The following is a 23,435-nucleotide window of genomic DNA, read 5'->3' as shown; positions in this document are numbered from 1 at the left end:
GCCACACATGGGCACATGGGAATTTTCCACAATAAATGGGACGCTATTCTGCTTAAGTTCTTACTTAACCCAATTCAGAGGGCTTCTCACTCAACCTCAGCAACCTACTCTTCATCTCAGCATTACAAACAATAACTGCTTTTTCCTTTGCAGCATGGTTTTCAAAAAGGTTTTATTGTATGAGTACGCACAGGAGAAACTCTGTCCAATTTAGACTATAAAGGCTTTTGTTTTTAAACATTTCAATTGAGTTTCAATTGCTAAAGATTTTCCTTCTGAAAAGACTGATTAACTTGCTTATATTCTTACTTGCATTCTGAGGTCATTAATTAAAAAAAAATAATCAAGGGTGCTTATAAAGTCCTCTGCAATCCAATCTCAATTTGTCATCATTAATTAGATCAACATTGCATACAAATGAAGACCTAACCTGATTAGACAGCACGTTTTACTGGAACTCCTACTTAAGGTCATGAAGGGCTTCAGAGAAAAACCTTGTAATATTTTCAAAGTGAACTGCTCATACATATGGAATCACCTTCTCACCTAGCATCAGCTCGTGCTTCACTTTGTAATTGTGGTCTTTTTTTTTTCTTTTTTTTTTTTGCCCCCTTTAATTAGGAACCCATCACAAACCTGAGCAGAGAAGCTGTTACACTCATCTCCCTTCCAGCCTACACTGTACAAATACTGATGATTTTGCAAAGGGTGTCCACTGTCTGGGGACAAACCTTCCCCACAGAAAGAGTTTCCAGAATTTGGAGGGGAAAAAACAAAAATGTTTTAGGAGAAAAATTTTTCCAGGCCAGGGATATTTTCAGACACATGGCATTGAGGTAGTCAGCAAGTACCCACTCTTCCTCCCCCTACCTCCAACAAAAGTAACCTTGGGATCTACATGTGATTCCAGATTATTGACTCCAAAAGCACACAGATTGGGATCTAAATGCACCAAGTGGCTTAGAAATCTGAAGCATCTCCACAGGTCTCTAATCATTCCATGAAAGCAGCTCTTGCTTTTTGGAGAATTAACCCATTCCTCTTACCAAGCCCACAACCTTCGTTCCCATGACCTGATCTGACATGACTCAGCCCAAAAGCTCGGAGGAGCTCTGGTGAGGTGAAGTGAGCTATCACCCAGCACAGCAGATCCCCTGCCAGTCACCACTGAGCCTTCCCAGCAGGGCAACATGGGTCAGTCTGGCTCATCCACTCCCAAACAGGGGAAAGGGCAATACAATGGATTTCCTTACAGTACTGTTACCCTGGGGAACTGCAAGAGGGGAGGGAAAAAAAAAAAAAAACAAACCAACAACCCAGAAACAAGGCTTTCAAGTTTTGGACTCTTAATAAGGGTGGGGCCATCAAGTAATTAAACTTTTAATAGGTCACTGCAGTGGAAGAAACTCTTCCAGTTGGGTAAGTTCCTAATCCATCATTAAAAAAAAGATGACAGGCATTAATCAAAGTGTATGAAGTCACATGAGGGGGGGATGAGCAACTCTAAGAACTTGCTCTTGCTGAGAGGATGGGGCAATCACTCCTCCTTTCATCAACATTTCAAGCGTGTTTCCACACTTCTCAGGACGACAGTGGGAAGGAGAGCCTTCACGTCCTTCCCCACCCACCCCACTGATAAAGCTGTCGAACACATATTACCAACTGCTCAAGAGCTCATGTGAAATGAGTTGGTGGATTAATTAGCAGAAGGGCAGAGCTCTGAAGATGGAAAGATGCTCTGCTGTGAAAGGCGTATTGATTGAAGGTCCCCAGCCACCATCACAGGACTGTCATAATCCACTGCCAACATACAGTACACTGCCAGCTCCTGCACGAGCAGCTAAATCTGGGCCACTTTGCTCAGTGCAGGGACATCTGGACCACACTCACTCCTTCCTGATCAGAGAGCTGTTCAGGGGCCCATTCCTTTAGTAAAATACAGACTTATACCTAGACAGACTGCAACGTGTATAGGAAACACACCTTCATCTGCTGGTAGAGTGGTCCACATCAGGGCAAAGGTCAAGGAGGAGAGGCTAAATGTGCCTTCCCTTAGGCTGCACACATTTGAGGACTGTAGTCACCAAATACTGATTTTATTTATTTTTAAAGTGAGCATGTAATCTGATCTTTGACCCCTACTCATATCCACATTAAAACTCAGCCTTCACTTCTATCCCAGAAATCCACTACCACTAAGGTGAAATATCTCAAGTGCTTGCTTAGCTTTAAGCTTGCTTTAAGCTCTCTCGCCTTCATCTCTGCTGGAACAGCCTACTCCATATGTCCAAGCCTCGTTTGAAAAGACTGCTTTTCGTAGTTGAAAGGACAGCATCAAACACTCTGGTTCCTTGCAGCTGCATTAAATAATTCTTTGTACCATATGTATCAAAAGAGAATGTCTTTTCATATCTCTTTCAAAGGACCCTCTCCAGAGCAGCTTGCAAAAATCCAAGCCAGCACTTTTTTGCCCTGAGAAATGCAAAGTATAACTGACCCACAGTTTCCTCACCTAAAAGGAAGTGAAAATAAATATTGTGTATAGTGCCATGGGAGAAACATGGACAAGAAAACGAGTGTGAAGTACAGAAGAGCATCGCTCCTCATGCAGATGAGTAAAAAATGCAATTTCAACCTCAACCTTAAAAATATCTCACCCTTTTATGCATAAACAAATGAAAACTTTGGTTGTGACTAGACCTATCACATTTTAACCTCATTTAACACAATTTTCTGAACTAAGTTTGTAATATCAGTTCTACACAAATTTTACCAGAAAAAGCTTTTAAAACATACAGGATGCAAGCTTACAGTATTTATAGTTATATGGCATCTTTTTCCAGAGTGGAGCACAAGGGTTCTGCTTCTTTGCTGGCAGCAGTGGCTAGGAGTTACTTTTTTAGTTGCATTTGCAACTAGTTTGTATTTAAATCTGAGATAAAAATAGTTCGTCCAATTAAAAAGGAAAATAATAATAATTAAAAAACACATGCTATTTTAATGCTCTTTGCTTTTGGTAAAAAGTTGATTTTCTTTAAAAAAAAAAAAAAAAAAAATCAAGTCCTTGCTTTTATTTGGGTAGCACGGGGTAGGACATTATTTGATGCACCTACTCCAAGTGCCTGCAGGAGACAAAGGCAAATATTGAACGCCTTTAAGACAGCAATATTATCCACTATAACTCTAAGGTCTGCTCTTAGAGCCCTAAACCACAACAGCAGGACTTACAGCTCCTGCAGTGCTGTGTCCTGGACTATGAAGTCTCCAGAGACTGAACAATCAAGCCAGCACCACCAAAAATCAAGAACTGGGCTTCAGGTTTCAAGCTTCCATTTTTTTTTTTATAAGAAAGGCAGTATTCTGACAGCAAGAGCAAAGTGTTAAATAAAGCATACCAAAACAACAAACCAACAACAAACCCCCACAATACAACAACCCCTCCCTCTTAAAAGAAACCCAACACAGGGCAGACCCAAGCTGGTGACAGTGAGGTTCCCACACCAGCTGCAAGAGGAAAAGGACATAGAAAAAGAGAAAGCCTCACACTGCATGGGTCTGAACAAGGAGCACCACCTCCATCCTGCTGGCGTGGCCCCATATGCTAAACCTCACACAAACCCATGGATGCTGAAGAAAGCCAAGGGAATTACTGAAACTACGCTAATGCCCACCCAAGGTTTTATTTCAGCATACCTGCTTGACCCAAAAGGTCTTTAAGTAACCAGTTTTTTTGCAAGGCACTTTGTTCACCTGGGATCTAGTGATATTATTGATGGTTAAATTCCTACCACGCCCTCCCAGAGCAACCAAGATACATCTCTCCCATCTGTGTGACACATCACACTCTGAAGAGTACTCGGGTCACTTTGTCCTTGCATAAGCCTTCATATGTATCATAGGAATAGTGTCACTAAGGGCATGGGGACTGAAGCCAGTGAAGGAGCAAAGTGATGCTGTATCCTTACCGTCCACGTTGCTGACTTTGCTGTGCTGGACTGCTGAAATGATACATCAAAGCTGTGAGGTCCTGGGTAGTCTGTGTTGGAAGGGATGGCTGGGGAGGGCGAGAGAGCATCGAAAGTTGAGCTGGGCTGGGCATAAGGCGAGGGGGCCGTGACGCTGTTCTGCGCGTGCTCCGTGTTGTAAGGGCTGGTGGAGGAAGAGCCATTCTGGATCTGCTGGTCCATGCTGTTCAGGAGCCCCAGGTTCGTGTACTGCGGCTGGAGGCAGAGATCCACAGGAATGTTAGAGAAGCAGAATTAGGACAGGCTGGCTAGACATGGCATTGCCTTCACAATACAGGGTACACAGCATAATCTCAGCACCACTGTACGTGTGTCACACTAGGAAAAAGCCTTGCAAGGGATATCCCCCCTCTTTACATCTGTGACTGAAACAGAAAGAAGTAAAACTGCTAACAGTCACACAGTGGATCAACAGCAGAGATGGGAAAAGAGCCTGTACAAAACCAGGAGGTGATTCGCATGGCAGCAAGCCATCACAAGGAGACAGGTTTGCTATGTCTAGCAACACCCAGACAGACCTTTTGGAGGTACTGCTATAACCTGATAAAAATCAGCAGCTTCATTACAGTGCAACTGACTCTAATCATATCCAACAGTCTTGTGCTCTACACGAAGACTGTTCCTCTTCTTGTGGATCTGATTCTGCTACACACCATGACACTTAGGACCTTTAACTCAGGTAGTAACTGTGCTGAAGTGTGACTCACTGGAAAAAAAGTTTTGTGGCACTGAACTTTGCACCATGCACTCAATTCCCAGTGACCGGTCACAGACAGTGGTGGAGAATTCAAGTTCTCATCAAGCAGAATGGAAACCGACAGCATGGAAGGTTTCCCCTCATAACTGAGAAGAATTGGTCATACAGTGTGTAGCACTGAAGTAGACTTAAGTAGAAACAACATATGAAACAACTGCAGACATCAAAACAAAAAACCTCAGAGAATGGAGTATAGAAAAAGCAAAGGTTAGATTAAGAGTTTAACAGACAAACACATGCCTAGTGCCCTAAAATTCAATGTGTAGCCGTGGTCCCCTGCCTCAAAGAGACAAGAGGGGAACACAGTTCAGAGGGAGGTGACAAGAATAAGCAAATCCTTTTAATGCCTTCCTGTAATACAGTAGATGACAACTTTTCAGCCAGGAAAAAAGACAATGGAGAGAAAGTTGGAACTCAGTATGACAGAAGGGGATACATTCCAAGGTGATGTGGAAAAAAGCAAACACAAAATTAATTTTCATGTTCTCTTAGTAGAAGAGTTGGGAAACACGCAAACATCTCGAGCAAAACTTTGGTTTAAACACACAGTGATTCTTCACAAAGACCACAAATAAACATGGATTTTTTGGCACAAATTGTTTCAATACTAAAAGCCTACAAACATTCCAAAAAGCAGGAAACAAGTTCTGCTGGAGAAAAATCCATCAAGACAAGTATACCTGATTTTAAAATTCTGAACTACAAACAGTTGGAAGTTGGGAAAATATCATGGAGAAAGTTACACAATTACCACGCATTTTTGATACTCCAAAGGACATGGCATTGGCCACAGTGACAGGGCAGCAGGCAAGTGGTATATGGGGCTCCATCAGCTACACAGTCTCATCCTTGTGTGTGTCCAAAGGGTACTAACTGCAACCAGCTTAGGGCAAGCAGCATCCAAAAGGTTTGTGGTACCCATTCCCAACAGCTCTGGGCTCAACCAGGAACACACAGCAATAAAGGCAGCTGGTTCTGTTAGCTGCTGACACAGGAGAAAGGACTCAGGCTCTTCCTCTTGTCCAAGGGTCCAAGCAGCTCACATCCCTCAAGATCCTATAGCTTCAATTCCACCTAGAACCATCAAGCTCACCTATCTTTGAGTTTTTCAGCCAGTCTGCTCATAACTTTCTTCATCTTTCTAGCAATTGCTCCTTTTCCAGACAACTTCTCGTCAGCCAAAAATCAAAGGTTCACTGAATCAGCACCAATGACAAGGCTCTTAACAAAAAGCTTTCCCAATACTAGGAATCTCAGCAGCCCTACTGAAGCTCTGAGCACCGCACCACTCCTCTAAGAACCTGAAGGGGAATGGCACAAGCTATATGCTGAGCTCTCCTAGGACTTTAGACAAGCCATTTAACATCCAGCTTTACCAATCTTTTCAGCACAGAGGAAAACAAAATCCTCTTTGCAGGGATGAAGCGTCCTCCCTATGCCCAAAGATTCTACACTCTCAGCTGTTCTTCCAGAAGGGGAGCAATTACAGAAATTTAAACCTCCCATTGCATCTCTTCCTTAGGTTTCTGTTTCACTGCAAGAGGCTGGTATTTTCTGGGCTTTTCATTAAACACTGAAGGTGAGGCTGATGGTCTGGGATCTTCAGTGAGGCACTTGGGACCTTCCAGAGATGGATCAGCTTGGGACTAAGAGCTGTGCTGTGAATGGGAAGGGCTAGTGGGGAAAAACACAGGGGACTTCATTTTGGAAGCTGGGATGGGCTGCAGAGGGAAGGGAGGCCTGGCTCCCTCCCTTGCTCTGTCAGCAACTTGCTGTGTCCTTGGGCAAGGCACCTCACCTCCCCCTCCACCCTCAGCCTACTGCAGGCAGCAAGGTCTGCAGGGCAGGGATTGCTCCTCACCATGTAAAAAGCACTGCACTTAATGGGCCTCTGCTTTGTCTGAGGCCTGCAGGCAGCAGAGTAATAAAAGCAATTACATATTGAGTCCTAATCCTGGGTGAACCAGTGACTCTCCGTGTTGCCTCAGGTTAGTCACTTGCCCTCCCTGCCTCAGTTTCTCCCTCTGTCGCAGTGTGGATGGTATAGATGCAGAGCACCTCTGTTAGATAGGAAAGTTAATATCTGCGATTGGACTCATGGCATGCTAAGTGTTGAAAAGGGAATGAGTGATCCAGACTTGTTCTCCTTCTCCAAAAGGAGACTGCAGCTTTGGCAACGCAGATGACAGTTATTCTTATCTCCTGCAGGCTATTCAGTCAACCAAGACCTATTTAACGGACTTTTGGTACATGTTTTCCCTTGAGGCTGGTTCTGTACAGAAAGAGCCAAAATGATGATGTACTGTACCAGGAACATTCTTTTACCCGCTCAATAATTTTCTATTTAATCAAAAAACAACCCTTTCTGCCCTCCTGCCACAGAATAGCTTAAGAAGACCTGAAGACTTCCCAAAAATGTAGAAGTATCACTCAGTTGTTTCATTTCTCATGGAGATTACCATCAGACACACTCCCTAACCAGCAAATGATGAAAAGACAGCTGTGATGAAAACAGTCTCCTAAGCCAGCTCAGACATACAGACAGCAAAACAATAGTGTTTCAGCTTTCTCTTTAAAACTATTCCCTCTAATCCGGGCAACTTAAGTTGGTGGAGAAAGATGGCCAAACAGGCACTCAGCATTAACAAGACAGCACAGTCTGGAAATGCTGAAGGTGCTGCCTGGACATCATTTAAACAAAAATAATAAAATAAGTGCTCCATTAAAATGTAAGATACCCTTATGAGAATCAAAGATCCTTTTCATTCCTTTCAGTCCAGAGACCATCTGTCTAAATGTTATCAGCAGAGCAGCCATTCCACTGCATTTATACACTGACATGCCACAGTCGAATGCCGTGTCCCCATTTGCTCTTTAAATAACTATTAATCTCTTTGCACTTATCCTCACGCTGACACAAGCAGCTGTTGGATTCCCCTTCTCCTGCTTCGAGTCCTACCAGCCTTTCACCTTCTCTGGCCCCTTGTTCCCCTCCCCAGGCAGGTGCTCCATCCCGGTGACAAAGCCAGCCGCTGGTTTGCACACACACAGCACTAAAGCCCGTCTCGAAGCTATGCCCCAAGGCAGGTGGGAGAGTTGTTTGTGCTCAAGGGGTCAACATCTGAACTGCTTGCAAGGTTTTGGAGGAATCAGATAAGACTTTGGGAGGCACACGCCTTCTGACAACAGGACAATTAGAGGGGCAAAAGGCCCGGGAAAGGCACACGCAGGAATTCACCCACCACCTCAACGAGGCCCCTTGGCCCCAGCAATGCTGGGTATGGCGAGAACAAAAAGAGGCTGCAGACTCAGTCTGAAAGGTATTGCCACCCCCCCCCCCCCCAAGAGGGGTCTGCAGGGCGTGTGTTTGCACACACATAACTTCCTTTCACCATTTACAGAAAGAAACACAACAGCATTTAATCTAGAAATTAATTCGAGGCAAGTTTGTAGCCCAGAATTTAACACAAGCTAATGTTTGCTGTGGGGTTGTTTTAAACTACTACAGAATGTAGCCCCACCACCAAATCCTGATATAAAGAGAAAGTTATTTGGTGGAAAGAAGAGAATTGTATGCAAAACTAAAAGAAAAGATTATCTAATTTTCTGTGCCTTTTTTACTATTTTGTTCCCTCCATTCAAGTTTCTGAAACTATTAATATCACTGAAGCATTACAAAAACCTTCAGGCAAGTTTACCTGCAAATAATTAGACAGCTACAATTAGATCTTAGACTCTGTATTTCTGAACATCATTTCAATAATGTATCTTGAGCTATCAGTTTCGCTTCCTATATCCCATCAGCTTCACTTTCAGGTTTTTGTGCTAACTCATGCTTCTTGATTAGGAGAAATGCGGTTTCACTGGAGAGGCTGCTGAATGAAAACCCAGACTGAAAACTGCAGAACCCTAAACTCGGTTCTGCTGCTGGGAGGCTGGGTCTCCCCAGGGAACGCGGTGGTCAAGGTAAAGCAGAGCCCTTCCTCTGACCCCGGCAGCTCCGGGGCACTTGCCACCAGAGGGCAATGCGAATGCTCCATCACACGGCAGAGCTGGTGTGTGCAAGGGAAGATGCCCCAACCCACCCAAACTGGGGCCCTTCTCAAACTGGGGCCTTGCAGCAAAGAACTCACCCCCGGTTCTCTGGCCACATCCTGCTTTAAGCTCATCGTGTTAATTAATAAGGTTATGAGATAGATGTGCAAAGAAACTTCCGTGTGAAAGCATGAGGGAAGCAACTAATGCAAGTCAAAAAGAGTTCTCAAGGGGACTTCCACGGCAAAAATCCCCTAAAATACACAGCTACAGCTATTAACTACCCAGTTACTAACATTTCAGAGAGAGTTCTGAAAGTTTCTCCACTTGAGAAAATGAAGGAAAAGTTTTCATCTTCAGGTGTAGAACACCTGGATGCCTCCACCCCTATCAAAACACTTCTCCCTAAAGCCAAAGGAACAAGCATTTATATCATGCGCACCTACTGACTGTATTTTAATTTTCACCGCTGGATCCGTGCAGCTAAAGAATAGTGCCCAGCTACTCAAAAAGCCTTGCAAAACACCTGGTGCTTATTCTCCACAGATATGAGATGATGAAACTAATAAACTGCCATGGTTATTAGCAACAAAAAGATTTGCACAGCACTTTGCAAATCTGGTGCTTTGTCCTTAACTGCACCACAGTGACGCACTCGGGCTAACAATTGCAGGACTAGTAGGAAGCAACTTCCAGCAACATTTCAGTGCTAGACCAGGGAAATATTCAGAATCCTTCTGGAGAACAGTTATCTTAAAAGCAGGAGGATAAATGTTTTCCAGAGTGCTTGGTGCCTATCCAAATGAGATGACACATACCTCAAATATATCCAGAGAGATAAACCCACCTAGGTTTTCAAACCTTCCTAGCAAAGGACTTTAGTAGGTGGAAGTAAGTCACTCAAGCTGAACAGAAGTGCTTCTATCACAAGTATTAACCAAGATATTGCTGTCAGTTGCTCAGAAGGCAGCTGACACAGGTGTACCTACCAGATGTAGGTACTCTGCTTGTGCCACTATAGAGCAGTGCCAAGAAATAAAGGGCTCCACCCATGGCCCTTAGCTAAGATCAGGGCTGAAGCCAAGACAGCTCACTCATCACAATGAAAGCTGTGATTTCATTTTCCTTGCTATCCTGTTTTCTCATTTAAACAAAACGAAAAAAAAAAAAAAAGAGAGAGAAAGACACACACTAAAATATTTCTTTATGAGGAACAAACTCAGTTTGGACACTGCTCTGGTCTCTCCAAGCCATGAGGGGAAGATGTGTACAGTCATTTCAACACCAACTTGGCAGCACTCCCTCCAGCTCCACTTCTAAAATGAACACAAATCCTGTGGGTCTGTTTTGAAGAGGTTTTTCCCCAGAGCTACTGTTCAGCTGAATACACCAAGGACTCGGAAATCCTCAGATAAAACGATAATGTGCACCGAATACTCAATGCAGAGAGTGAGAGAGCAGATAACTTTGGTTGAACCAAAGATATCAACTGTTACCAAGATAGGTTCCCAGGCACTATAACAGAACAAAATCTGATTTGAATAATCCTACTGTTGGGACACTGCATTTTCCAGGAAGCGAGGAGGTATTTCCCATCCTAGTGGTGTAACAGGTTCCCAGTGTGATGGAGTGCATGGAAGGCCCTGGAGTCAGTCACTCCCATCACGGCCCTTAGACGTGCTACAGCATAATCAAACAGCATCTCCTTAGCTCAATTCAATCCTTAAGAAGGGAGCACAAATATTTCTGCATATCACCTCCTGTATTATTTAGAAGGGAATCTATTTGAGATCTACAGGGCTGTGCAATATGTACAACCACAGCGATTGTAAGAAACTAAATTTAAGACTAAGAAAGAAATAAACGTTCTTCTTCCGAGAAGAATAAAAACCAAAATGCCATGAGTGACACACACAATTTTCCTGCACAGGTATTTCATGTAAAGTAATAAGATAATCCCAGCAGTTGCCTGGATAGCTTCCAGCACCACCTAAACACATAAGGAAACTCTAAGGAAAACAGTCCTTCATTTCAATGAGCTGGGGAGGAGAAAAAAAAAAAATCAAGAAAACCAACCCAACCCCAACAACTACCCTACCCCCACCAAAAAAATCCCAACATTAAGTAACCAACTGAAATCACACCACTACATTTAAAGTTCAGATACTTAGGTTTAAAAACTTGCCTGTTCTGCCCACTTAAAAATCATCCCTTCCCTCCCAGCAGTCGCCAAATAGCCCCATGGCCTACTTGATGGACAACACACTACATACACCAAACAGGAGAGATCAGTGCACATCAGCAATTTGCAAACACATGCCATCACACTTGAAAAACAGTCTGGCTTGTATACTGAAGGGAGGAAGAAAAGTCTCTGCACTTTCCACTGGGATGAGCCATTCCAGTATGCATGTCATGCCACATCTACACCCCTTAGGTTTACAAAAGCAGCACAGTTTTAAGAATCATACCCAGTAAGGCTGTAGACCACGTGTCTCACTGTGACACAGTTCTGCTGAACTCAGCAAAACTTTATGTTCAAGTTTAAACCTACAAATACCTGCCTGCATACGTGGACTTTGAGAATGAGACAAATTAATGAAAAGCAATGTGAGGGCAAGTTTCTGTCCAACCATAAGGGCTGTAAGCTTTGGAGTCATCTTTTTCCCCCCAGCTGTAATTGTTTTCCTTTTTAGCTAAAGTTTGAGTTTTGCCCCTTGGTTAATTAATTTAACTTAGCAAGAAGTGTTTTTCAGCCAGAAGCAAGGTGCCTTTTAAAACAAGCACAGCCCAAAGCAGGAATGCCTGTAATTCCTGACTCCTACCACCTGCCACAGGTTCATGTAAAAGACCTTGTCTAATTCAAGGATTATCAAAATGACAGTGCATCCCACTTCACACAAATATTAAGGCTGGACATCCTACATTGTGTACACACTTCTAAATATTTTCCAATATATATGAAAATAATATCACTGACTTCCCCAGAGCAGCATTTTAGGCTCTTAAAAAAAATGATTCGGAATTAGGCTCTCAAAAAAAGTTCTACTTCCATAGAAAACAACTGGTTTCTGAAAGTTCGTTGTTTTTATGGTATTTAGACCATAAGGTCTTCCTAAAACATAAAAAACCCCTCTTTCATGAATATAAAACACTTTCATTAGAGTATCTAGGCTAAGCTTAGTTATTTTGAAAATTCAGACAGTTTAGAACAGGAAAAGTCCAAAATCCACCCCCCCTCCCCCCGCCCGGCAACGCAGTCATTTCTTGACCCTGAGCTTGTGCTCAGCAATTTAATATGATTTCATGCATTTCGTAGAGATGCTATAGTATGGTTTCCTTGGTGTTCTTCCCTCCTCTCTTTCTTATTTATATGTTTTCATGAGACATTAGAACTCCATGATCTTAAAGGAAATTGATTAATAACCCAAACAACTCAGCTTCCTAAAAAAGTGAAAGAAAGGCCAAGATTTTAAGTTCTCCCATGACCAGCTGGACAACACAATGCCAACAAAGATCTGAAGAGCCATTAACTACAGACGAATTGGAAAAGCACCCCCTCATGCTCCCAAGAGATGTAAACATAATGAAGACAAAGACCAGCATCAGAAAAACTAGAAAAAGACTGCAAGATCTCAGCAAGGCTTTTTTTTGCATGATTTCAGTGGCTGATAACAACTGTAGGGACACAGCTCAGCCAGGTGCCCAGAAATCCTGTGTGCTGAGTTTGTACAACTATGTTGAAAAGTTGGATAAAAAATAAAATTTTCAACATAAGAGGACTCAATTAAAATACAAATGGGGAAGTGGAGAGGAGAAGCAGGGGCTGGAGAGGAAAACTCGAGTAGTTGATTAAAGCTGCCTTTTTTCTTGAACTCTTTACTGTACAGTAACCATTGATGTTATCAGTAATTTCAGACATGCAGCATTTTATAGTGTTGAGAGGGCAGCGTTAGGCTGGACAGGATATCTGTGTGTCATCCACAGTGAAAGGCTGCAGACATGGTAACCACCAAAGTATGGCCAAAGGGCACAAGGACAATGAATAACCAGGGTAAGAATAGCACCAGGAGTTGAACTGAGCTCCCAAATTCAACACTATGCTCAATAAAATCAGAATGCATCATCTTTCAGACACCAAGCTAAAATACTCCAGCTAGGTAGCATTTTAGAACAAGAAATTCAGATCATCTGCAAGTTAAATAAGTCAAGCAGTTAAACACATACCAAAAAGAAAAAAGGAAAAAAAAAAAACAAAACAGAAGCCACACACATAAACCCCCCACGCCCACTCTTTGAAGCGTGGTGCAACTACGGAATATAAGAATTCATAAGAAGAGTTATAGGAGGGCAAAGGGCAAATTAAAACATGTTAGAGCAAGCAGAGGAAAGGGGTTACACGGCACCATCAGAGTCCTTCTAGACTAAAAGAAAGATCTACTGGATTTTCTATTGTATTTGGCAATTTCATCTGCCCAAATCAGGCAAGAAAACTCCTGGATGATATTCTCAAAAGCCTGGGACACCAAAAAGCAGACTGAAAAGCTTTCAAGATTGAGTGGGGGAGTCAAGAGGACTGGATGCCAAATTCTGATTATATCCCAATTGCAGAGAACAAAAGGAGGCAAGGCTTTGCCTTCCAACACTATTTTTTGTATTAAAGCAGCTCCTGGTCTATACCAAGCTGTCACTGCTTGCATCCCAGGGAGCTGCTGGAGTTCAGTACAGCAGCGCACACACACACACACAGGCAGGAGATTGCCCTAACCACCCAGCCTCTGGGGTACACATCAGAAACAGCTTCACATCACTGCTGCAACCTACTCAGAGGTGAGCAGGAGTTCTAGATGGCGTTTTCCAAAGATGCCAGGCTGTGCATACAACAGACCCAAAAGCTGGTCTTTAAGAGACGGGTGTGTGAGAGTATACAGACACAATGCGCATGCAAAGCTGAGGCTTCTTCCACAGCAGCTTTACTGCATCAGCTTTACAAACTTCAAGAATATTTTTCCCAATTTAAATATTGAGGAATATTTAATATTTATTTTTAAATTTCTATTTAAATATAAATGTAATATTTTTAATTTTAATATTTAATATCCAATATCCAACTGGACAACTAAGTCCAGTTTTCAGTATTTCCCTCCTGTCCAATACTACTGATTTCAGCAAACACCAGTACACATGGGGCCACAGTCACTTATACAAGGCACAGCTTCAGAGATTAGCATGTGAGGTACTCAGCTGGACAGACCTTTCCCTATGTAAAGTGAGAAGTGACAGGTTGATTGTTCAATATGGAATCACTCACATTAACAGAAAGATGGGAACATACTGTGCTAAAACAGACCATCCATGATTTTATTGGTTGCTTCTTGCAATAAGCAAGTTTCCTAAGCTAACTGAAAGGAATTTCTCATTATTTGCCCCCCCTTACCCTGATTCATGTGATTTTAATAGCCAAAAGACAGAAAGGGGTTCTTCCAGATTTTTTGAGTAGCAACATACCTACTAATTTCCATTCAATACCATGTTAAACTCCCTACCCCTCCGACTTGAACATCACAATTCCTTTCAGACACACAACTCATCAGACTGACCAAGGCTCCTCTCAACAGCTTTCCCACCCTACTATTCAAGTAGTAGTTTCCTGTTTGCAAAGTATCAGATCACACCTAGCCAGTGTATGTTCTAGTTTCCTTTTTAAGAACTTCTTGCACACTTTTCTGTTGCTAAAAGAGGGTGGAGGGAAATTTACTCATCTATTTCTAGACAGTCACCATCAGTGTTCCTGATGGAACCAATTCCTAGGATTTGGATGAAATGCAAAGTAAAACTGCAGCAGTGAGAAATCACAGTAGAGGCTTGCAGAGGCTACTGAGTCTCCAAGACAAATCTGCAGAATCCAAGTTTTACAGAGCAATCAGTCAGAATTTTATTATATTCTCTGAGCAATAACATCCCAAAAAAGACTTTTGTGATGCCCAGAGACATCATGACATTAACTAAAAAAACCAAAACAACTAAACAAAATGACTATACACTTTAAAGTCATTTCCCATACAGCAGAGATCCACTTGCTGACTCAACACTTTTTTTGGCATCCACCTATTCCTATTGTTCCTGACTCTGTTCCTGAGGCACTGTGCTCCAGCCCTGTGCATCATCCTCTTATGCAGCTGGACTGCAGCTCCGCAGCACAGGGATTTCTGCCTCAGCAGCACAGCTGAAAAGCCCAGCACTGCACCTCCTCCCTCTCCCCATTCCCAGAAGTCAGCAAGATTCTTTGTATTTACTTCCTAGATGTGGATTAAAACTGAAAGATTCATATCTGCCGAGACACAATCCATCCCTTTCATTCCTAGACACTACCCCACCATAAAATATTTCCCCTTCCCTCCCTAAACTGGGCGTTTCCTCCCACTCTCTTGCCCTTGGTTAAAACATTCATCATCTTGCCATCTTGAGGAAGTTGGACTCATCTCAAATTTCACCAGGTCCCCTTGCATACCACTTCCCAACATCCTTGGGGGAAAGTTTAATCCGGATCCAAACTCTGGAATTGATCCCAAGAGGCTGCTGGACTCCAATCAGTGCATTAATTTTCAAGCATGCTCAGCCTTGCCACTTGGGTCCAGTTCCAAATAGAGCGGACTACTGAGCACAAGCCCAGAAATATATCACACCTCGAGCCATCTATTCTAGATACTAACATGCACATCCTGGCTAAAACACTACTCCTTTAGCTGTACCATTAAGACTCCAGGTGAAACAGCAGTGACAGGGGATTTGCAAAAATACAACAATATCACTGAGTGTTCTTGGATCAACTCCACAATCACTAAAACCTAGTACAAATCAAAAAATAAAATCCAACAGGAACAACAACAAAGAAAGCAACCACCAAACCGCTCCCCAACCCATCTCCCACATTTTGCTGATAGCAATGGTCAGTAATGTTATATACTATCGAGTTTAGATTCAAGTTCCTGAAGAGGATACAAGTTTACTTTGCCAACATCAAGAAACTGAAGCTTTCATGTATCTTATCTATAACTTCCTGAAAAGCAATTTCTTGATGGGTTTGCTCCTTATATTAGAAGCCTCACAGAAGTTAAAGCCCAATCACCTTAAATGTCATCCTGCTCTATTTACTCCTTGCTCAAGGTAGCTGCAAGCAGCTAAGCTAACCCTGGAAAGCCTCTGATAGGCTCTTCTTCAGAAGAGAGCTGGGATTCTCCCCCAGGAGCCAGTGTGTTTATAAGAATTAGGGCAGAGAAATGTAGGGGTGAACCTTTCTTCTCAGCAGCTCACAGCTAAATCATCACTTGCAAAGTCTTGTTCTGGGCTGCTCTGCCGAGGCTTTACGCCATGGTCTGCTCCTACTGGGAAGCATCTCTTTAATCCATCTGACAGTTACAGGTTCCCCTTCTAGTACAGCAAAGCTCTGATGGGAAGCTCTGTTTGGAAGACTAAAGATTGGAATATTTTCCTCAGAAGTCATTTACTACTATAACTGAAGAAATTAAAACAAAACAGGAAGTTTTTGAAGAACAGCAAGTTTATTCACTTGGAGAGACCCACTCACATGCCAAATCATGGCTGGGCTCGCGTAACACCCCAAAGATCAGGGCCTTGGATAGTTGACAAGGGACTGCAAGGTGATCATGGCACTGAGACAAAGAATCTAGACAACTCATCAGGGAAAAAAAAGTTGAACCTTAACACCCTTGGAGAGAAATTATTTTCCTCTTAATTCCACTTGATACCAAAAGTGACTTAACACTAATCCAGGCCAAGTGGCACAAAGAGCTAGAGCTCACTTCCCTGCTGGAGAGGATGGAGTGAGTGTTGCTGTTAGTGTACAAGAAGCTCCTCTCCTTTCTGCTGATTTATGCAACCTTGCTTTAAAAGAGTTGCATTCATTTTATTGCCTACTCTGCACATTCTCAAGACGCGTTGGAGGCAGTGCCAGAAAAATAACAGGGTTTAACAATGTCTAGCACAAATCCATCGGTGCAGGAGCTCCTTTCTGAAGCGTTTCCAGATTTTTTTTTTTCAGTGGGAACATTTTGTAAATAGAATTTAAAATTTGCCCTGAGCCAGGCAACACCCACTTTTATTCAGCCCTTCACGATAATGAAATAAGTAGTTTCTCCACTAGTTATAACCGTCTTCCAGAGGAAAGAAAGAGCAAAGCAAATGGTTTACACCCTCTCACATCCCACATCCACAGCTTTCCTGTTGCAGAAGCCATGTCTTCTTCACAGAACTAATGATGCTTCTATCTCACGGTAAACAGAGCCATAACTGGGAATAAACCCTTCCATTTGGCATAACTGCACAAACACAAGACAAAAGGTTGCCACCAAATGGGCTGAAACACACGAGGCAGAAAAAGTTCCTTTCTGTTGTTTCTCTATGCTCAGGGAGGGGGAAAAATAATAATAATAATAAATTAAAAAAAGGAGATATATACATATGGATACTTTCATTCTGTCTCAACTTACAGCACACAAATTGGATCATCAGTTGCAACCAGTTCAAGATGTAGAACGTCCTGACCGCTCTGCAATGGCAGCTCTTTTTCATCTCTCACACCGAAAAGCTTTCATTCTAGAAAACACCTAGTATCAGTTTCTTGCCAAATGAAGCAAGAAACTGAGATCAGCTGTCCCTAATTTCATACTGCTTACTAATGCTTCTTTTGGGCATAAAAAATTGTAAAATGGAGATGCAATTTCCAATCCAATGTCTAGTGTAATTGCACGGCTGTGCAAACCCTAAAGCATGTACTGAGCAGTACCAACACTTTACACACAGTCAAACTATTCTGATTTCTGCACAGGTAGTGCATGCCATACACAGAGCTGTGCAGATGGTCAAATGTCATCAGGTTTCATTTCTGTGTAATGAAGAACATTTTTCATTCTTTTCACCCACATACAGGTTACAATCACTTACTTCTGGGCGACACCCACAGCCTTAGACTGCTGAAGTCCCTCCATCTTAAAAGCAAGGAGAGGATTTCTAGAGGTAAACTCCTCAATTCACTGCTCAATATGGGGGTCACATTACCTATACTATCACAAAAAATTCCTGGTATCCTATGATAGAACAAAAAGCCACCTATAAACAAACCTGCTCCAATGAGGGGTTGGACCTCATTCAACTCTTGCCCTTCCCTGTGCTTCTCCGCCAGCATGATCCCCTTGTTTCAGCCTAGAGGGAGATGGGAGCACATGGCAAGGGGCAGGTCTCAGCTTCCTATTACCCATCTCTCTGTCTACTTCACCCTCTTCATTGGCAAAATGAGCAGTAGCATCCACTTAGTCTCTCCAAACAAAAGATACATGCGTTTCTGACCTCAGGCTTTTCTACCTCAGGTCAAACCCTTGCAACTAGAATGAAGTTTTAAAACCTCTCAGAGGACAAGGAACCTGGTTATAAGGGCCTCTACATCCTTGCAGAAGACCTCTGCAGCCCAAGGATAAGACACGTGCCTCACAAGCCTGCACAGATGTCATCACATGAAAAAGACTTGAATCTCGTAAGAGCAATTACAGGAAAACCAAAAGGATGAACACACAAGGAGCGTAGATGGAATTGCAGCTGGACACAATCAGGGATGACAACCTCCAGTACATCTCCCTATTCCTTGTTCCTAATGACAGACTGCGCCCAAATGTGGGTATTGATAATATTTAAATAAAGAGAGACCACTGGAAGGCATGGCACTCGTACCTGAATCCTCCACAGCTCAGGGAGAGGTTTCCTCCTGCAGGGACTTGGAGTTGTTTGCCTGCTCAGAGTCAGCAGAGCTCAAAGTCATCGTCACAAATAGGACCAGGAGAGGTCAGGTTTAGCTAAAACCTTCTTCCTTGAGAAACGCATTAGGCTTGGTATAGCATCTATTCAAGTACTTTCTCCAAGATGTGGAGTACAGAAGGTACTGCAGAGATAAGCCTTTCTTTCTGTACCTCCAGACTGCAGGAAGGGAGCAAGTGGGCTGCTCTCCTGGGCAGTGACCAGGCAGCATCCCTCAGAGATTGCTTCCTTTACCCCAGGTCTGGCCAAGGGCCCCAGAGAAGGGGCAGCAGGAGGGGAGTTGGTGTGACTACTGCTATGTGGCAAAAACAGCCAAGGCAAGCCATGGCTTTGTCCTTTGGTAGTTTTCAGCCAAATCCATGTTGACAGCAAGGATGATAAGCCCCAGTTATACTTCCACTGCGCACTCATGAAGCTGATGCTCAAAAAAATCAGCTACGTCTCAACCCCCAGATTCCTTAACCTTAAACTAATGTTTGCTGAACCAATATTCCAGACAGGTGCAAGAAACATTTTTCTCACTGAGGAGGCCCAGCTCCCTCAGGACATCCTTCTAGGCCACCCCAGAGCCCCACACGCCTGCTTCTGCAAAGAGAACTCACATCCAGGGTACTACAGCCCAAACACAGGCATCTGAATTATTATTTTAAAAGCTAAGATGGAAAAGAAGCACAGAATCAAAAATGCACCCTTCTGAACAGGCCATCCTAACCCTCAAACACATTTGCAGCCATCTGTATTTAGTTTTTCTTAATTTCCATTGTGAAGGAATGCTGCCAAAAAGCCATAAAGCACTGCACAAGTTCTCTTAGTATAAAAGTAGTTTCCCCCTCTCTCCTCCCAAAACTACGATAAAAATCTTAACGGAAAAAGATTCTTTAATTTGTCTCCTACAAAGAGCAGAAAGATCTCTGAGAAGGATGACAGATATAATCAAGAGTCATGGCACATATTTCTTATCAGTGTTTGAACAAGATGTGTTTATTCTTTTGGCAATGATTTAATTTGATTTTAGCAAACACTCCAAACTCTGCGTCATCATCTCAGCCAAACTGCAGAAGAGTCCAGAATTCCTAAAGGGAATCTCTGTTGCTCTCATCCTCCCCCTCCTAGCACCCAGGAAACTTGGACAAGACCGGACAAACTTGCAGATACTCTCCTTCACACCCAATTCTGTGCATGCTTCCCCACAAACGTTTGTATACAACACAAAATTCCAGATGTGGAGATGAGGCAGGAAGACACAGTGAGATTCAAAGGATTCCTGTTCATCAGCACCTCATCACCCTATGATAACCACCCCGGTGTTTCTCTTCTTTTCACATCTACTCATCTACACAAGAAGAGATCTCCAGGGTCATCAAGTCCAGTGCTCTGCCAGCAAAGAGTTTAATCATTCTTGTAGTTGACCCAGATCAAATGTTGGGTTAGAATAAGCTGGAAAAGTGGTTGAGGCAGGTTCCACCTCCAGCCTCTCAGGGATATGATTCACTTCAACACCCTTGTTCCCTTTCTCAGTTTTTCTCAGGGAGATTTTACCTATTTGGGAGGAACACCTCATCTCACCATGGCATTCAGCACCACGCTTGCGGGCATGGGCGCCCAAGGGCTGTGGGTGATGGTGTGAGCTCACCACTCTGACCACGCAGCCCGAACCGGAGCTCGTGCAAGGGCCGGTTCCCAAGCTGCAGGGCAGAGCACACTGCACAGCCCATGGGTGAGGAGGGCACAGCTCAGCATCTGCAAGCTAGCTGCGAGCAACCTGCGGCGGCTGGGCAGAGCACCCCCCAAAAAAAAAAAAAAAGGGCTTTGGGTGAGAGAAGACTCCCTGCTCTCCATTTTAAAACTTGGGTTTGGTATGGGGAAAAAGAAAAAAAATTGCCCCCTCCCTACATAAGTTTTTGTCTATTTTTAAACCCAAAATATAGTCTATACTAAGTTTTTCACGAGTCGGTATGGCTGCCTTGTGACCAACCCAGCAACAGCTCTAAAATCCGAACTACAGCAAGCACCAGTGACAACAATGTGTTGCTTCTATGTGCACAGTAAGAGCTTTATATTTTTACTTTTTTTATGGAAACCATGCCAAAGCCTACTTCTTGTTTGCAAGCTTAGGATGGGTGAGGTCCATCATCACCAATATATTTTAATTGAGTGTTAACAAGTCTCCCTCTCTTTTGAGACGAGTCATTAGCAAGGCTGCTCTTCTTCAGAAATGAAACCAAGTCAATGCTGATCGAGTTTTCCCTCCCCAGCGTACAATGCTTCGCTGGACGAACAAATTTGGTGCACCTTGCTCAAATACAGGGAGGGAAAAGGGAGGGTGGGAGGAAAAAAAAGAGAGAGAAAAAAAAAAATCAGAGCTAAAGCCTTTTAAAAACTTCCCCTGACAGCAACAATGATGAGCAGCATTTAAGCGGAGCGAGAACGCTCCTGAGCGCATTGCTTCTGACAGATGAGCCCAGCAAGTCAACCATAGGGACTCCACAGCCCCACCGCTGCTATTCAGCGAAAGTTGATCAGATAGCAGCCAAATAACACCAAGCAAACACTCCAAGAAGCACTCTCTCCACATTTAAGAGTTTATAATTAACCTAGGAAGAGAGAAGAAAAGAGTCACCCGTTTGGGTCTCCTGCACGGCAGCAGCAGCAGCAAGGACCCACACGCTCTCCCTGTGGAGGGGCACAGGGAGAGCACACTGCTTTCAGTTTACCCCTTGCTCTCCCCGAGTCACAAACCCGCCATCCCAGGCGTGCAAGCCCTAGGTGTGTACTTTTAACATGCTTTCCCTCGCCAGCTATCGCATCTCCTAGCTATGCTCGGCCTTCCAATTTTTATTCTGTTTTCTCTTCCAAGTGGCTGAGCTTCTGTCTGCTTCGGGGCTTGCACCCCATGCCCTGCACTTGAAGTCTTTTCCCCAGGAATACACACGCACACAGAGGAGCTGTGGCTGCTTTGCCATTCTGGCAAGTGTCAACACAGCTGCTGTCTCCGCTGGAATGTAAACCAATATTGTCGTTAGATCTCCCTCAACCCCTGGTAACTTCCTGAAAGATTTGCACCGCGTGTGGCAACTCTCCCCACTGCCACCTTACAAAGCATCGACCCAGCTGGTTAAAAGCCATTAAATTAATAATTAAAAAATATTAAATCCAAGTTGCATCTGAAGTTTGCGTTCCACTCACACCCATGAGGTGCAAAGAGCTGTAGAAAGCAAAATGCATCCATTGTACACACATTCATCCTAATATAATATGCTTATACAAACACCCTGTAGAAAATACCTTGCTGCTTGCAAGTTACAAGGCAAGGTATTAACAGCACTGAGTAAAAGAGTTACTGGTGTGGACGCTAACGCAGCATTTGCAGCACAAAACCTTTCTCTGCATATTATTTTACTTAAAAAGTAACCTAAGAAGGGCTTTATAACACATTTTTGTTATTTCCTAGATACCATCCACTTTTAACCACCACCAAGCAGCAATTTTAGCAATAAAAGACTCGTAAAAGAGTTATAATGCAGTCAACACAGATAGTGTTCAGACTGCTACAGGAATGCAACCTGTGTGCATTGCCCACCATAAACAACTGCCTTGCTTCTCCAATGAAAGAAAATTATGTTTGGCTGATCAAGGTTCCCAGAACAAATTTGTTGTCCCAAATATAAAGACTTGAAGTTCACTCTCATACAGATGTTTATCCCAAACTCTTCCCTTTGTAAAACTGCAAAAGTTTCAAAAAGCAAGTGTATATTCCACACCTAACTTCAGGAGTGAAGAAATCGCACACATTCACTAAAAATAAAAATAATTAGCGATATCATAGCTCAAACCTAGAATCCTTACCTCGCTATACTGGGACTGGGCATTGTTTTCCAGGTACAACATGTTAGCAGTCAAATTGATCAGTGCTGCTGTTCTTTCTTCTGGCTCCAGGATTTTGACAAACACCTCCCACCCCCTAGAAGACCCTAAAAATATGTGATGCTACTTGGAAGATAACAGGACTCAGAGTGTGCCTCTCTGCATAATTGAAGTTTCCCTTATATACCTAACCATAGGCAAGGAGGAGGAGGTGGGGCTCTCCTGCCTTACCTGTCCAATCTGTCAAAGTGCCACCTGGAGTCCTCCACTCCAATGGAGAGAGGCCTCTCCCAGCTCATTAAGTAGTTAGAATTCCTTATCACCAATCTCTAAAAAGCAAAGGGAAGGGAAGGGGGGGAAATGGACAGGAAAAAAAAAAAAAAAGAAAAAAGAGAGAAAAAGAAAAAAAGATAAAGACAGACAAGGAAAAGAAAGGAAACAATAACTTTCCCTGTCACTTTTCTATGAGTTTGGGAACTCAAAAGATAGCCATGGAGCTGCTCCAAAGGAGCCCCTCTGAGAAACTTTTCCTATTTATTTATTTTCTGAGAAGACTCCAGGATTGTTTTTTTTCAGGCACAGGCTTTGCTGCTACCAAAGCCCAAAACGTTAGGGAAGGGATTGAGATGCAATGTTCGACACCGGCAGTGCAATAACACAGCCAAGTATCTGGCTGCTGCAGTGTGCAGATTTGGGATAAAAACACCAAGGAGCTGAGAATCAATCACTGGCTTCACGCACCATAATCCAGATACATTCTCCATCATCTGTGTGCTCTCATACATGCTTACAGCCAACAGGTCCTGTGTTTGCAAGGGCATCACTCCAGCTACGTTTTTTTCCCCTCCTTTGCAGTTGCTTCTAAGTTGCGCCAAGGAAATGTAAAAAAAAAAAAAAAAAAAAAAAAAAAAAAAAAAAAAAAAAAA

General features: G+C 43.1%; 1 protein-coding gene across 2 annotated transcripts in view; it reads right to left on the bottom strand.

The window, feature by feature from the left end:
• Positions 1-23,435, bottom strand: part of TP63 (tumor protein p63) — a 101,895-nt gene that overhangs the window by 43,633 nt on the left and 34,827 nt on the right. For both annotated transcript variants that reach the window (XM_027884096.1, XM_027884097.1), the window contains exon 4: positions 3,966-4,220. In XM_027884096.1, coding sequence (XP_027739897.1) covers positions 3,966-4,220 — 255 coding nt within the window. The remainder of the gene's footprint in view (positions 1-3,965; positions 4,221-23,435) is intronic.

This window comes from Empidonax traillii, unplaced genomic scaffold, assembly GCF_003031625.1.
Source record: "Empidonax traillii isolate 1590-97213 ecotype Southwest subspecies unplaced genomic scaffold, ASM303162v1 scaffold138:size3245559, whole genome shotgun sequence".
NCBI lineage: Eukaryota > Metazoa > Chordata > Aves > Passeriformes > Tyrannidae > Empidonax > Empidonax traillii.
Note: the sequence above shows the minus strand (reverse complement) of the source record. Positions and strands in the feature narration are given on the sequence as shown.